General features: G+C 38.6%; 1 protein-coding gene across 1 annotated transcript in view; it reads left to right on the top strand.

Moving 5' to 3' along the window:
- Window positions 1-18,114, top strand: part of LOC137015164 (uncharacterized) — a 46,167-nt gene that overhangs the window by 8,525 nt on the left and 19,528 nt on the right. The window contains exons 3-6 of the mRNA XM_067379926.1: window positions 1,428-1,529; window positions 7,359-7,700; window positions 8,985-9,329; window positions 12,629-12,994. Of these exons, the coding sequence (XP_067236027.1) occupies window positions 1,428-1,529; window positions 7,359-7,700; window positions 8,985-9,329; window positions 12,629-12,994 (1,155 nt within the window). The remainder of the gene's footprint in view (window positions 1-1,427; window positions 1,530-7,358; window positions 7,701-8,984; window positions 9,330-12,628; window positions 12,995-18,114) is intronic.

Genomic DNA, 18,114 nt, shown 5'->3' with positions numbered 1-18,114 from the left:
TTGAGGTACAACAACAGAATTAGTGACTATTTTTAAAGTCTTATGGCCTACCTAAAACAGACTGTTTTCTATCAGCAAGGTATGATCTTATCCATTTAATTACCTCTGGTGACAAATTATAAACTGATAACTTATTGATTAAAACTTAATAATGTATACTGTGTCAAATGTTTTCTTTAAATCTAGATAGACAGATCCCACCACACCTCCTTCCAATTTAGATTTTAGATTTCCTAAAATAAAACAATTAGCAGTTTCTGTAGAATGATGCTTTTTAAAAACTCAAATTGCATCAACGAAATGAGAATGAAATACAATTCAAATGTGATATTATCTGTTCAGAAATCCATTTTTCTGGAGTTTTAGATACTGCTGGAAGGATAGGGTACTAATTGGTCTATAATTAATAGCCATGTGATCAGGTGATTTGAACACTGGTGTAATTATTGCAGATTTCCAAGAACTTGGAAAAACTCCTTCATTTATAGGCCAATTAAAAAAAAATCCAAAATCCACTAAAATAACCAAAACGCTTCTTCCGTTTCACATCAGCTCATTCTTCCACAACATTAGCAAAGGAAACAAAAAGCACACGTTATTACTCATAAAACAATGACCTAAAAAGACTAACGACAGGAAGCATTACACAGTCTTTTCATTTGTAAAATGTATTTACAAAACAAGATTGACACCCCTCTACTGATAATAATTCACTCAAGTAAATTTGACATGGTCCATGTTTACATTACAGTATGAAATTATTCATAAAGTGTCCTCTTTTGTATAAATGGTTATGAAATTACAGTTTGTTTGTTTGTTTGTTTGTTTGTTTTTCACAATCGCTAGGACACAATTTCTCCATACAGGTCATTTATTCATAACTCTTCACACAGTTCTTCTGACCAACTTTCAGCTTCACAGCAGTTAATTTCACATTCAAAATGCACTAAAACTACCAAAACACTTCATTCATGTCTCAAATCAACTCATTTTTCCAGAACACTAGCAAAGTTTTGAGTTCATCACTCAATAAAACACAGATCTAAAAAACATGATTTAGACAAAATCATGACCTAACAAACTGATGTTGTGATCTCTGTGTGAAGGGTTTTGACAGTTAACACTTGGGTAAGTGTTCAACTACAGTTTAGCATTAGCTGCAACTGATCTAACTGTTTTGATAGCATTTCCTAGCTTTGGAATATATTTCAGCACAATATTACTGTAGAAATGTAGGAAATCTCTTTTGCAGATCTTTTAGTGGTGACTGTGTCTGAGTCAGAAAATAAATCATGCATGCAATAATGTGTTAAATTGACATCATGCTTGTGTGTGTCCCACTTTATCATATCTTCGGGACAAATTTGTGCAATATAAGGAACTTTCCTCAGTAATATCATTGTCCAATAACTGTGTGTGTTTGACAGGTTTCTCTGCTCTACACATAATAATGATGATTCTCTGTATTTCTGCATCTGGATCTGCTCTTCTGCTCTGCTGTCTGATCTACTGCAGATCTCCTACTAAAGGTACAACTATAACAGGAACATATTCTGATTTACTGTGATTCAGTGCAAATATATTTGAACCTAATACTAATATCCATCATCATCATAATTATTGTTTATTGAGTGTATAAATCAACCGGCTGCTGCTGATTACCCTATGAAAAGTTTAGAAAACGTCAAGAAGTCAGGAGTTTGTGTGATAGTTGATGAGTTTAATTAGTTTGGTTATTGATATTTTGACAAATAGAACAAGATGAGATAAGACATAAGTTATAAAAGTTTAAGGTGATTAAATTCACACCAATCAACAAAGTCCTTGATCACTTTCTTATACTGCAGATCATGACAACTGCTCGTGTTGTAAAGAAAATCTGATGTATGTCTTTACCACATGAGCAGTTGTCATATTCAGAAGTTTTCAGATGACGCAGCTATTGTTGGACGGGTATCAGATGGGAGTGATCTGGAGTATAAGAAAGTGATCAAGGACTTTGTAGATTGGTGTGAATTTAATCACCTTCACATCAATGCTACAAAGACAAAAGAATTGGTGATGGACATCCGTAGGAATATTTCATCCACTGTACCAGTAAACATCCAGGGGCAGGACATTGAGAGGGTGAATGTGTATAAGTATTTGGGTGTTCAGATAAATAATAAATTGGATTGGTCAGAAAACATGAGTGCTCTGTACAAGAAGGGCCAAAGTCGTATCCATCTGCTGAGGAGGTTTTTTGGGGTATGTAGGACACTACTGAAGACTTTTTATGACACAGCAGTTGCATCAGTAATTTTTTATGCTGTGGTCTGCTGGAGGGGCGTAATTACGGAGAGGGATAAGAAAAAGCTCAATAAAATGATCAGGAGGGCCAGCTCAATCGTGGGCTGTCCTCTGGATTCAGTGGAGAAGGTGGGTGAGAGGAGGATGTTGGCTAAGTTATCAAACATCTGTATGACACAGTTGGGACCTTGGTTACCTCCTTTAGTCAGAGACTTTTGCTCCCTCAGCGTAAGAAGGAGTGCTTTCGGAGATCCTTTGTTCCAACAGCGGTTGGACTTTTTAATGTTAGCTTATCTTAATATTGAGGTTGGGGCTTGGATAATTGTGCATTAAATTAAATTATATTACGTATTTATTTATATTAGGATATATTTATTATTTATTAAATTGTTTTTTTTTTGTTTTTTTTTTACATTTATTGACATATGTTAATTATTATTATACTTGTATTGTTATTTGTTTGTAGTGATGCTACTACTTGTATTGTGATGTTCATGCTGCTGTAATGTTTAAATTTCCCTTTGGGGATAAAATAAAGTCTAAAGACTAAGTCTCAGTCTAAAACATTAAAGTAATTTCATGTAGCAGCTGTTAAAGTATTACATTTATATCATCAGATTTGGAGCATCCTAAAATTTTGTGTTACTGGTAGCTAAACTCAGGAAAACTATAGCAAAATCTAGTATCAGAACAGCAGTGATACACTAGATGGCATAGTATAACAGTGACAGCTATTGGTAAATTACTATATTACATCACTCCCACTTAATTTACAATAGCATTAAGTCATGTTATAGTAAAGAACATATTACTTTTGACAAAAAAAAAAAAAAAACTATACTAACACAATCTAGTAATATCTTTTTCTTCTTTGTCCTTTTTTGCGATGTTAACACTAAACACAGTCTAGCCTCTTTAGTGTTAGACTAAACAGAATTAAATGAAACAAAGTCCTATCTCACTTCTAAGATACTCAAACCTCTGTTTTACCAATGGCTTGGTCAAGATGTCTGCCTTCATGTTTTGTGTAGGACAGTATTGCACTTGTATTTGTCCATTCTGCACACATTCACGAATGTAATGATAGCGAATGTCTATGTGCTTAGTTCTTGAATGATCAACTGGATTCTTTGCAATTGCAATGGCTCCTTGGTTGTCCTCTAGGATCACCACAGGTGTAGCATCCATTCCAAGATCACTCAGTAGTCGTCTAAGCCAGACACATTCTTGAGATGCTTGACTAAGTGCAACATACTCAGCTTCCGCTGTCGAAAGAGCAACTGTTGATTGTTTCTTGCTGAGCCAGCTCACAGCTCCTCCACTCAGTAGAGACACATTACCGGTTGTTGAGCGACGATCGTCCTGATCTCCAGCCCAATCAGCATCTGAGAATCCGATCAAAGTTCCAGATTCTGACTGCACATACTTGAGGGCGAGTTCTGTCGTACCCTTCAAGTACCGTAGTATCCTCTTCACAGCCGTCAGATGCGCAGTACTTGGATTTGCAACACTCACTGCTTGTGCTATATCAGGACGTGTTGCCATAGCAGCATACAGTAAGCTACCTACCATAGACTGGTAGTTACTTGAGTTCACAGTCTTACTGACACTGTCGTTTTTTTTTTTTTCAGCTTCTGATTTACATCAGCTGGGGTTGCAACGGGATTAGCATCATGCATGCCATACCTTCGAAGAATTGCTTCAATGTAATGCTTCTGATGAAGAAACATACATTTCTTCTCCTTGTCTTGGATGACAGAGATACCCAAGATATAGGAAAGTTCTCCCATGTCCTTCATCTTGTAGCGCTTCTTAAGAGCAAGTTTCAGCTCTTCCATACTCTCCATCGACTCTGTGATTAGTATCAGATCATCAACATACACAGCTAATATCTCCAGCTCCTGTTGAGATCTTACAAACACACATGGGTCGGATGTACTCTGATTGAAGCCAATGTTCTTCATGAACTCTGTAAAGGTTTTGCTCCAGCAGCGAGGAGATTGCTTCACGCCATATATTGACTTCTTCAGTTTGCATACTAAACTTTCCTCTCCTGATTTGATGTATCCCTCTGGTTGTTCCATGTAGATTTCCTCATCCAGATTTCCATTCAGGAATGCAGTTACTACATCCATCTGATGTACATGTAGATTGTTCTGAACGGCGAAAGACAGTAATGTACGAATTGAGTTAAATCTTACCACAGGTGAAAAAGTCTCGTCGTAGTCAGCACCATACTTCTGTGAGTATCCTTTAGCAACGAGTCTACACTTATATCTTTCCACTCGTCCATCACTCTGATGCGTGACTTTGAACACCCATCTAGATCCTATAGCCTTCCGATCCTTTGGTAGCTCAACTAAATCCCACGTCTCATTTTCCAACAGCGATTCATATTCCAAATCAGCTGCATCCTGCCATTCCTTTGCGTTAGGTCTCATCATTGCCTCTTACAGTGTGCTTGGTTCTGCAACACAACAAACACCAGCATAATGATCAACTGTCACCAGATCAGCAAACTCATCATATCCAAATCTCTTGGGTGGTTTTCTGATTCTGCCGCCTTCTCTAGCAGTCTTATCGACAGTAACATCGACTGATGTTGTCTCGTCAGTTTTCATGTTAACTTCATTCTCCGAAGAAGACATGTCCACTTCTTGTTTCCAGTCAAAGTCTGACTCGTTGAAGATCACATCCCGACGAATTAGAATCCTTCTTTTTTCTTCGTCGAACAATCGGTAGGCATATCCCACAAAACTAAGCTTCACAGCCTTCTTGTCCAGTTTTCTTCTTTCTGCGTCTGGAACATGTGCATAAGCTACACAACCAAACACTTTCATGTGACTTGCATTTGGCTGTTTATCATACCATCTCTGGTAGGGTGTCTCTTGCTTCAGAACAGATGTGGGCAGCCTGTTCTGTATGTAAGCTGCAGTCGCTACTGCCTCTGCCCAATACGTCTTTGGCAATTTAGCATGAGAGAGCATGGTTCTTGCTGCTTCAATTAAAGTGCGATTTTTTCTTTCTGCCACACCATTTTGCTGAGGTGTGTGAGGCACAGTTGTTTCATGATGAATACCTCGAGCCTTTAAGTATTCTTGAAATTCTTTAGAAGTGTATTCTCCACCATTGTCCGTTCTTAGTCTTGTCACTTTCTCTCCACACTCATTGGAGAATGTTTTCTCAAATTCCTTGAATTTGTTAAGCACTTCACTCTTCTGCCTCATAAAGTATACTTTTCAACATCTAGAATAGTCATCGATAAAAGTCACAAAATACTTTGAACCACCTATAGACTCAGTCTGCATGGGACCACAGACATCACTATGCACCAACTGCAATTTGCGTTTGGAACGGATTTCACCCATTGGCTTGTGAGGCTTTCTAGAAAGCTTGCCTTCCACGCAGGCTTCACAAAAGAGAACTTCTTTCTCTGCAGAAAGGTCCATTCCATTCACCAGATTTTTAAGTTCCTTCAATTTGGTGGTGTGACCCAGTCGCTGGTGCCACACGCTGGCTGTTACTAATGCACTTGACGCACAATGACAGTCAGGCGAATTTCCCTCGACATCCAGCTGATACAGCCCATCAGATCTTTGTGTTCCCATTCCTCTGAGATCTCCATTTTTACTACGGATGTAACAGCGAGATTTTTTGAACTGCACCGTATTTCCTCTTCTAACAGCAGCTCCCACTGAGAAGAGATTCCCGGATAACTTTGGAACATACAGCACATCAAACATTGTGACATTTTTGACATCATCGACTTTGAATGTCATTCTGAGCTTAACATTACCAAGTCCAAGAGCGTCAACCACTCTGCCGTCACCGAGTTTCACTGACTGTGGTTTTGGAAATTGCTGATAATTTTGGAGAATTCTTAATGACACGTCATATGCTTTGATGGTCCAGAGTCGATCAACCACTCAATCTGTTGTGTCACTTTATCCTGGTTAGTCTCTTTAGAGATAAAAGCACTCTCAGAAGAATCTTCTGAATGTTTACGTTACGTTTTTTGCTTTGTGGGTTTTATTCCTTTGGATTTTATTCCTTTTTGTTTTACTTGGACAATCGCACTTGACATGTCCCTCTTTCCCACAATTGTAACATCTCCACGAGGATCTATCAGTTCTCACCGTCTTGGAGTTGGACTGCATATCACCACCAATCTGCGTTGACATCGCTGATGCACCACCGGACGCAGCACCGCAATAGTTACCATCAGCAGACATTCGTTTTTGTTCTTCATTTATTAATGCTTGCTGAACAAACTGTAGCGTTAAATTGTCCAACTTGGTTTCCAGAGCAGTGACAATTGTAGCATAGCTTGATGGCAAACTACCCAGCAGTGTTACAATTTGATCCTCCTCTTCAATCACAGCACCTATCGCTCCTAGCTGGTCAGTTAGTTCTTTCATTCGTTTCAAATGTTCAGTTATGCTTTCTCCTTCCTTCATTTCACATCTGAAGTACTTTTTCTTTAGAAACAGCTTATTCGCAAGAGTGTCTCTCTCAAAATGTCCTTTTAGCGTATCCCACGCTTCTTTAGGTGTCTTGCAGCTTGTTATCTGATATAACTGGGCTGTACTCACATTTAGCACCAACACAGAAAACGCCTTTTCTTTTCTTTTTTCGAATTCTGCTCTTGTCTGTGCATTTGCTCCCTCTGACACGTTGTCAGTCTCCGTCACCATGCCCCATAATCCTTTCGCTTTCATCAAATGTTCCATTTGAAATTTCCACGTTGCCCAGTTCTCTGGCCCTCTCAGCTTTTCAATAAACAGTCTATCCTCCATTGTGAATTCCACAACACTGTCTATATCACACAAAATCCTGTGTAAAAGCAACCTTTTTTAGCGAGGATCTGGGCCTATAACCTGTTGAAGTTTCACATGCTTTTTTTTATAAACTGCACAGAAAGCAGGAAGTAACAGAACAGCAGTGATACACTAGATGGCATAGTATAACAGTGACACCTATTGGTAAATTACTATATTACATCAGATAGTGGGGTTATTTGGCCTCAACATTTACCTCACATTTGATATGAAATGTCTTTTCTTTCTCAGGTTTGATTGTGCAAAATTATTGTAACCTGTTTTTCAATCTGGGAGATTCAGTGGTTTTGCACTGTCATGTTCCTCCAAACTTACTAACTAAAGATCTGAAGGTGGAATGGAGAAGAAAAGACTTAAAGGATCCGGTTCATCTGTATGAAGATGGTGAGAGTCGAGCAGAGAAACAGCAGCAGGATTATAAAGATAGAGCTCATTTCTTTACTGAACACATTAAAGATGGAAACTTCTCCCTCCGTCTGGACAAACTGAAAGCTGAAGATAAAGGAGAATACACATGTACAGTTCACAGCAAGAGGAATTGTGTGTTTTCAGCAAAGACACAATTGGCTCTGAGTAAGTAAAGATAAAAACAAATTTAAACTCGACTCTCAATATTTAATCAACAGTTCAGTATGTACAGTACAGGTTTCAACTGGTTTGATTATTTAGTGTGTTAGTAATGCATCAGAAAGTACATACACAAAGTATGTGTGTGTGTGTGTGTGTGTGTGTGTGTGTGTGTGTGTGTGTGTGTGTGTGTGTGTGTGTGAACATTTGCAATTATTTCAAACAAGATAAATATATAGTATCTGATTATATTTGTAATCCTGAATATGTAGTTATACATCTTAATAAATGTATTAATATATTTATATAATCAGAGCCATATAGTCAGGATTAAAATCACTGAGTATATGTTATCAAGACGTGTCTCTCTGTTCACAAACATGAGTGTCAGTTACTGTAAGAACATTTGGTCAAGGAAAATAAGTCTGCATGATATTCATCTACAGCAGTACAGTAAATGTGATTACTGTATATAATAGTGCAACACCATTCTCACAGTATAATTTACAGTATTTGACAGTATCAACTCAACTGTCAAAACTGCATGGCCATAGCTTCATGAAGCACTTATTTAGATCAAATATACTTTATACACTCTAAAAATATTTTGAGGTGATCTAAAAATCTGCTTTATGTGGTTAAATCTAAATGAACTAATATAATCAATTCAAATAATGAATCAACCTGACTACATTAGATTGATTATTTTTTATGGGTAAAATAAAGTATATATTCTTAAGGTAATAATTTGCACATCATCACTTTCTGCAGGATATGGAAATTAGTATTTTTTTCTGATGTGACACTGGAGTTTTCATTCAGCACTTCTCTCCCAAATGGCACACTTCTCTGCACTATTGGTCTTGTGGACGTACAATGGCTCCCTCGTGCATGTGTCCGTTCAGTCCACGAGATTGTAGGTCTCTGCAGAACAAAAGTGGGCATTTCTTTATTTGTGGGGTTTTTCAAACCGGTGGCTGTTTATAAATCATGCCCTCGAAGCTCACTTTTGCACTGGTGCAAAAGTGTTTAGGGTGCCATTTGGGACAGGGCCTAAGAGCAATTTGAAACATATCTTGGATTGTTTATAAAAACTGAAAAAAAAAAAAAATAAATAAATAAATTGATGTATTTTGCATATTAAACCAAATTAACTAATTAATAGCAAGTTGTGAATGATGGACTAGCTGTTATGCAAGTGAGTTTTGTGCTAAAGTTTATTTCTTCTTTTGCATTAATAGTTTTTCCATATTAAACATTTCTATTCTATTCGTTTCTATTCCTTTATAGAGTTCTTTATGTCTGGTACAGTCATTCCTCTGGGAGGTTCAGTGGTTTTTCCCTGTCAGGTTGACAAAAGCTTGTTACAGGAGAGTCTGAAGGTGGAATGGAGAAGAACAGACTCAGAGACAGACTCAGAGACTTTAGTTCATCTGTATGAAGATGGTGAGAGTCGAGCAGATGAACAGCACAAGGATTATCACAAAAGAGCTCATTTCTCAAGTAAGAAGATTAAAGATGGAAACTTCTGCCTCCGTCTGAAAAAACTGAGAGCTGGAGATGAAGGGATTTACAGATGTGAAGTTTACAGGGACCAGGACTGTGTGTTTTCAACTGATACAGAGTTGGAACTGGGTAAGTGTAAAAAAAGAAACTGCTGCTGTTTTAGCCCTGATCAATATATGATTTTGATGAAGCAGTATAGCTATAATAAAATAAAAATATGATGCATTTCAGTGATAAATATAATCGTCTGGGCTGGTCATATATCATTAATTATATACATAAAATGATAAATTTTAAATGAGCAGCAACTACAGCTGAACATGTATTGATATGCTTTATCAGCTGGAGCTGGAGCTGGAATATAAAAGCTATTAACAGATAATATCAAAAAAATCCTAATTTGTGGAAGGAAATATTGTGCTTTTGACCTGTGAGATCCACATCTATTCTCAGCGCAAACTCAGGCTGTTCATTTGTAGTTTGGTAGATATATTTTATCAGCAGATGCTCTCTCAGTAGTAAATAGTCCTAATCAATCTGTAGTTCACAACATAATATCAGACAGAAATCCTCTTTCGCTTTACTTGAATTATTTCATTATTACATTCATGCCTAGATAATAGTGCATGCTTGCACAGAAATGCCAGACCTCCTTCACCCTGTCCACTGACTCTGTTTATGGTGTGTCACTGCACTAAAGATGTACTGCTCTTGAAACTGGTCCCCTATAGTCTCACATTCCTACAACTTTGACTAAACCACAAAAGACCAGGTCCATAATGTGCTTCATTCTGACCAAGATCTGCCCTCTAAAACATGAAGAGCCGTCTGAATAACATGTACAGTACTAATCACAGTTACTTTTATTCAAACATGCTGTTCTGAGATGCATTATTATGGAAGTTTATTAATGCCAATGTTTTTGAAATAAAAAACTTGTTGAAAAAAATGTGCATTGCATTAAAGGAACACTCCACTTTTTTTTGAAAATAGGCTCATTTTCCAACTCCCCTAGAGGTAAACAGTTGAGCTGATCTCCGGGTCTGGCGGTACCACTTTTAGCATAGCTTAGCATAGTTCATTGAATCTGATTAGACCGTTAGCATCTCGCTCAAAAATAACAAAAGAGTTTTGATATTTTTCCTATTTAAACTTGTCTCTTCTTTAGTTACATCTTTGTACTAAGACCGACGGAAAATGAAAACTATACTCTCATTGCTCCTGCTTCACTCATGGTACGGCAGCAAAGTTCCTGATTATTACGCCGGAATGAGAGTATAGTTCCTAGCCATATCAGCCTAGAAAATCACAACTTTTTATTTTCCGTCAGTCTTAGTACACGATGTGACTACAGAAGAGTCAAGTTTTTTTTTAAAAAGTTTTAACTGTGCTTTCATTTTGATGCATTGTATTTTTAGGGCTTGCATTTTTATAGTCTGAAATTCAGCTTGGTCGTATATTTAAGCTGTGAATATTTCAATTCAAAACATTTCACCCATATTTTCATTATTAAAAATTTGAAGATTCATATTCACCTTTCAGATTTCACTTCCAAAATATTCAGTCTGTTCAAAAATACAACCTAAAATATTCAACAATAAATTTTCGGTCCATTTTATTTCACTTTACAAATTCACTTCCACCAATTCAGTGATTCAAATTTGGCAGAAAATTCAATATTTCACATCCGGGAACTGCAGGTAAGGGCCGTTACATAGTCAACGCGAGCAAGCAACGCGAGCGACGCGCTCCCTTTCATAGTCTAAACAGTGGACGCAAGCGTCACGGGCGATGCGTGTATGCAATACACCGCTCACGCAACAGGGGGTAGTAGAGTCGGGTGATATTCAGATCAAAATGGCAACTGAAGAGGAGTGTATTCTGTTGCTGATTTTACATCGGCGGCAACAAAGGTAACGCAGAGATAGACGGTGGTATGTTCGCCCTTTGAATCAAAAAAGAGATCATGATGGGGAGTTTGTCTCTGGTGCTTCCCATGCGAAGCCTGGACGAGGAGAGACATTTCCAGTATTTTAGGATGAATAGAAGTTCGCATAATTTTTCCTCTTCGCCCGCCATTGTATTCAAACCTTCTTCTTCTGTAAACACAATATACTTGAATTAATGTACAATACTTGCAATGCCGCCCCCACCGACAACGCATAGTATTGCGTGCATCGGCGTGTCGCGTATCAAAAACTAGGACGACACATTTGGCTACGCACCGACGCATAATGGCGGCCGAAGCGTAACGATGCGTAGCCTCGGGGACGCGTATGCGTACAGATGCGTTGACTATGAAACGGCCCTAAAACAGTAGAGTGCCGATGCATGATCTCCATCTGCTTTTAGTCTTCATCACCAGCAGGTGCCGCTAGCGGCTGTTTACGAAGACCAGAGCAATGGCTAGTAAGTCATCATTCATTCATAAAAACGAATTTACAGAATTAGAGCAAGCAGTAAGTGAATGTGTGATGATTATCAGGGCCAGTATACATGCAGAAAAGCTGATAAAGACACAAAAGCTGATAAAGACACAAAAGCTGTGTCTTCACGATTACTTTACCTGTGTATAGACTGCATGAATATGTTGGGAGTGAAATCTAAAAGGTGAACACAAATCTTCGAATTTTTAATAATAAAAATGTGTGTGAAATATTTTGAATTGAAATATTCACAGCTTAAATGTACGACCAAGCTGAATTTCAGCCTATAAAAATGCAAACCTTAAAAATACAATGCATCAAAATACAAGCACGGTTAATGCAATGCACTTTATAATTAGTACAATTCAACAAGCTTTTTATTTCAGAAACATTTGGCATTAATAAACATCCATACATTATACCACAATTATAGACTGGTGTGGAAAATAGTCATTTAGAGACTCAAGTTACAAGCATCACAAGTACAGAACAGAAAATAAGACTATTTCACAGTCACAGTTTCACAACTCAGTTCTGGCTGTGGATATCTAGTTTCACTGCTATTAAAGTGCCTTGAACAAACTCTGATTATCTTTAAAAGATCTGATGTCATCAACCTAACAAACTTTACATGAACTGAATCCAGTGATTTTCTTTAAAAGTGCTTGATGGCGATTTTCTCCGATGGGCTGATAAAAAAACCCCATATTGCACACAACATTAGATAACATTTTGTCAGGTCTTTGAATCTGATTGGCTATCTTTGCACAACTCCCAGAAGTAAGAACACACAGGATCAGACAGTGTAAATGTTTGATGATCAGACCTCAGGTCTCTCTGCTGTAATAACATGTCATGAGGTCCTTGAACCTTCTGTGCTTAACCCTTAATGAATGTTTGGGCTTTTAATGCAATTTTTAGGGCTATTTAATGAAAAGAAAAAAAAATGACACAAAATATGCCTCACTTCTTTTTAACTTCACATAAGTGTTTCATTTTCAGGATTCATTGTGGAACCTTCTCATCACACACCTGTTCCTCTGGGATCTTCAGTGGTTCTGCCCTGTTATGATGAGGATGACAGTCTCTCTACAATGAACCGTCTGAAGGTGGAATGGAGAAAAAAAGACTTAGAGGATCTGGTTCATCTATATGAAGATGGTGAGAGTCGAGTAGAGAAACAACACGAGGATTATCATGATAGAGCTCATTTCTTTACTGAACACATTCAACACAGAAACTTCTCTCTCCGTCTGGACAATCCGAGAGCTGAAGATGAAGGAGAATACACATGTACAGTTCACAGTGGATCATCTCAGGATCACAGGGAATTTTCAGCCGAGATAAATGTGGTACTGAAACTACTGGGTAAGTCAACAGACAAGAAAAAGACCTACTCTTCTGTCCTTAATCAGTACACAAACAAAAATGGGATCATAGGGAAACCTCTTTAAGTGCTATAGCGCCTATCTTTAAACGTGATATACAGCATCTTTGTCATATGGTGCTCTATAGAAGAGGCGTAAGAGGTGCCATATAGCACCAGCAGTGGTTCTTTGGCTTGTAATTATAGGGGAACCTTTTCTGGTGCTATATAGCACCTATTCTTAAAGAAGCTTTATTTGTCAAATTAGAGGTGACACATATCTTTTTTTTTTTTTTTTTGAGCTAGCATGAGCAAGCAGGGCCCATTATCATGTCAGATACTACTATAGATGAGTCAATATGCTTCTAAATGACGCTTTTACTTAAAAGATGAATGATAACTAACAATTTCTTAACAAATCATGACTTTAGAGATTCAGAATCCCGTACTAAATGCTTACTGAGAAACAAAATACATTACACTTTCAAAACCTTTTAATTTATTTCTTTCAGCAGCAAATAAACAATTCAGGGAATATACATGTACAACATCACGATATACTATTTTTATACAAATACAAAATAATGCAACAAACTTGAAATATGTACATTTTTGAAGAAGACAATAGTCCTGTTTCTACATACATTCTTTACTTTATTTGGAAAATGTATAGTGTTTTAAGAAGAGAAGAGAAGATAAGAGAAGATAAGAGAAGAGAAGAGAAGAGAAGAGAAGAGAAGAGAAGAGAAGAGAAGAAAAGATGAGTTAATGCCTAAAGGCTGCAGAGAGGATCATTCCATGCAGTTTGACCACATTGTGTTCCTGTTGGATGGCCAGTTAATCAAAGCGAGGACATCTCAATGGCACTGGGCCTCCGTCTGTGTGTATATTTTGTGTTTGGAATCCAATCCAGTATCGTAAAGGACTGAAAAAGACACTGACACTGGAGTGTGTTGTTTTGAAATTGAAGGATGCAGTCACACTTCCTGTCACTGTAAAATGAGTGAGAAACTCAATCTGTGAGTAGACTTTCAGAGTCAATATTCTCTCTTGTGCTCTTTCTTCCAGTTTTATTTCCAGTTTCTATATTGTTTTTGAAACCCTGAAGGACTTACAAAAATGTTAGTGCGCTGTTGACAGTGAAAAATACTGCAGGACTTCAGAGCATAACTCTGTTTGCATGTGGTTATATTAGCAATTTTCAGTAAGTTCACTCACTCGTTAATCTAATGTTAAAAAGACTACAGATTTTCCAAATAAAGTACACACAGAAGGAGGCCCAGTGCCATTGAGATGTCCTCGCTCTCCTCTGTGATTAACTGGACGTCCGACAGGAACACAATATGGTCAAACTGCATGGGAAGATCTTCCCCGCAGCCTTTATCTTAGGTGTTGGGATGTCAGGAGGGCTGATCTGAGCATGGCCCTGGAGGAGAGGGGATAATAGCATTAACCATCTTCACATATTCATTTGAAAGGCAAACCTTATAAGTTAAATGAATTTGCCTCTGGCGAAGCATCATTACTGTTCTCTTGCGTACTTATTATTATTATTCCACACAAAAGTTTGGCACGCTACTCCTCCAGCAGTGTTTGTCCTAGACCCATGAATGAGGTGTCAAATCGACCGGCTCATTGAGGAGAGGTGTGCTGTGACTTTTATAAGCGATCGGACCAATGATGTTCGCACAGCGGACCAAAAAGCAGCCAAAAAAGTCCCATAGACTTACATTGAAAAGTTCAAATTCACAAACATTCTGTCAGTTTCAACTGTCACTTTCTCTCTCACACACACACACACACACACACACACACACTCACACATGTTTGTTTTTGTGAATTGTGGGGACTTTCCATAGACTTCAATGCATTTTACACTGAACAAACTGTACATTCTATCCCCCTACCCTGCCCCTACCCCTAAACCTAACCCTCACAGGAAACTGTGCAAACTTTTACTTTTTCACAAAAACTCATTCTATATGATTTATAAACCCATTTACATTGTGGGGACCGCTGGCTGGTCCCCACGATGTAGGTGAACTCAGGTTTATATTACATCATGGGGACATTTGGTCCCCACAATGTAATATAAACAAAAGCACACACACACACACACACACATCACACACACACACACACACACACACACACACACACACACACACACACACACACACACACACACACACACACACACACCACACACACACACACACACACACACACACACACACACACACACACACACACACACACATGTTTGTTTTTGTGAATTGTGGGGACTTTCCATAGACTTCAATGCATTTTACACTGAACAAACTGTACATTCTATCCCCCTACCCTGCCCCTACCCCTAAACCTAACCCTCACAGGAAACTGTGCAAACTTTTACTTTTTCACAAAAACTCATTCTATATGATTTATAAACCCATTTACATTGTGGGGACCGCTGGCTGGTCCCCACGATGTAGGTGAACTCAGGTTTATATTACATCATGGGGACATTTGGTCCCCACAATGTAATATAAACAAAAGCACACACACACACACACACACATCACACACACACACACACACACACACACACACACACACCACACACACACATCACACACACACACACACACACACACACACACCACACACACACACACACACATCACACACACACACACACACACACACACACACACACATGTTTGTTTTTGTGAATTGTGGGGACTTTCCATAGACTTCAATGCATTTTACACTGAACAAACTGTACATTCTATCCCCCTACCCTGCCCCTACCCCTAAACCTAACCCTCACAGGAAACTGTGCAAACTTTTACTTTTTCACAAAAACTCATTCTATATGATTTATAAACCCATTTACATTGTGGGGACCGCTGGCTGGTCCCCACGATGTAGGTGAACTCAGGTTTATATTACATCATGGGGACATTTGGTCCCCACAATGTAATATAAACAAAAGCACACACACACACACACGCAGGGCCTGAGGAACCCTTTCTCTCTCACTCATTTGATTCATCTTATCAAGCAGCCAATAAGTAATGACCTAAAATCTTCATCATAGCCACACCCTAGCAACCACTTACAGCACCCTAGCAACCACCACATAGACTTAACATTGAAAATATATTAGAGGGATATAAATTAATTAGAGCATCATAGAGACACGTGAGTTTGGCTCTTTTGATTTGGGCAGATATGCAGTCTATTAGTTTAAGTCTGCTAACTGTCTAGCCACGCCATAGCAACCATTTAGAGCACCCTAACAACCGAAACCCAAAGAAGGATATCTTCAAATGTGAATATCGTAGGGTTGGTTTATATCATTCATACTGACAAGCAGCCTCTGGAGTATCATCATTGACAGCTGCCAAGCCACTCCCTAGCAACCAAACAGAGTACCCTAGCAACCGTTTAGCAAGACCTATCTCTCTGCATCAGATCATCGTAGAGACATGGTGGTTGGCTATTTTGACTCATGCTAGCAAACAGGACTTCCAACATGCTACACATGCTAGCAGTGAATAACTACATGCTAAGCATGCAAAAACATGCTAAGAACTTTATAAAGACTCCATAGAAACCATCTGTGACAACTAGCAACCACATAACAATACCCGAACAATCACCAGGTTACCATAGTAACCGCCTAGCAACCGCCCAGAACACCCCAGCAACCGCCCCAAGTACCTTAGCAACTGCCTAGCAACACCCTAGCAACCACCCAGGTTACCATAGCAACTGACTAAAAAACACCCTAGCAACCGAGTGCCTAATTTAGCATTCAAGCACCATTCACATTTTCTTCAGGAAATGTACATTCTAGTTTTAACTACTGTTGTACAACTGCTCAAATACTTTTGGCCATTAACTAAAAAATGAATGTAATTTTCTCTTCACATTAATAGGATAGTTTGTGCAAGGCAAGGCAATTTTATTTGTATAGCACATTTCATACACAATGGTAATTCAAAGTGCTTTACATAAAGAAGAATAATAAAATAGAACATAAGGAATAGAAATAACAGTAAAAACAGAGAATTTTGCTATCTGGAGGGATGAGCTCCAACAACGAGTGTAGACCAACAACAACAAACAAAAAAAAAAAACAACTAATGTTTGCATTGAAATCATTTGCATAACAAGATGTGCAATAAGTGTAGTGCTTTGATTAGATTGTGCTTCACACACTGTAGTCAACAATGGCTCACCTCAACTTCAAACAGCAACTCTGGGTCCACCTTGAGCAGAACAGCTGCTTACAACTCTAGGCTTTAAACAAAATAACATCATTAGGTTAACATAACATGGGGGATGCTTTTACTCAATACATTTTGTATTTTATACATTCATTACTGTGTTTAAAGCCCAAAGTATAGTTTGGTTTTTACGCGTACTCTTAGTCAAACGCACAACCTTGCAAACTATACTTCACTTGATTCGTACGCGTACACTGGCGTTCAACGTATGCGCATTGCGACAAGTTGTAATACCTCTCCTGGCCAGTGTCGTATTGCTCCCTGCATAAAAGTTACAAAAACTCATAGAAGTCCTATAAGCACAGTGGAAAGGCTAGCCGTGACTACATTAACTACAAAGGGACACACTCGATAATGGCGGCTTGTGACTCTCACTACCGTTTCACTATGGTAGACGTGGTCGTCAAAGTGACGGTCATGTCTTTAAAGAGAGCGCCTTCGGATCCAGACTCCTGGAGGGAAAGCTAGGAATACCAACTACTCTGCCAGGCACTGATGTCACGGCCCCCTTTTTGTGAAAAAATCGAAACAATGGCCTTAAGCCACGTTCACACCACCAGCGAGACGCAGCGACAAAGCGACAGGATCCCATTCATTTCAATGGAGCGCTGGTGACTTCCGGCGACAAGAGCGACAGTGACCGTTGGCGACGGAATGTAGGCGTGTCAAGCGACGGGAGACAAGCGACAAAAGTTCAGATATTTCAACTTTATGCAAATCAGGAGCGAATTTCACGAGCGACAACCAATAGGAGTGGAGCTCACGTCACCGTCTCGAGTGCAGGCAAGACAGACAGGACATAGTACTGGAGCGATTTCACTGTTTTATATGATTTAGCTGTACAT

Source organism: Chanodichthys erythropterus, chromosome 3 (assembly GCF_024489055.1).
Source record: "Chanodichthys erythropterus isolate Z2021 chromosome 3, ASM2448905v1, whole genome shotgun sequence".
Taxonomy (NCBI): domain Eukaryota; kingdom Metazoa; phylum Chordata; class Actinopteri; order Cypriniformes; family Xenocyprididae; genus Chanodichthys; species Chanodichthys erythropterus.
The sequence above is the reverse complement of the archived record's forward strand: the minus strand, read 5'-3'. Positions and strand labels throughout refer to the sequence as shown.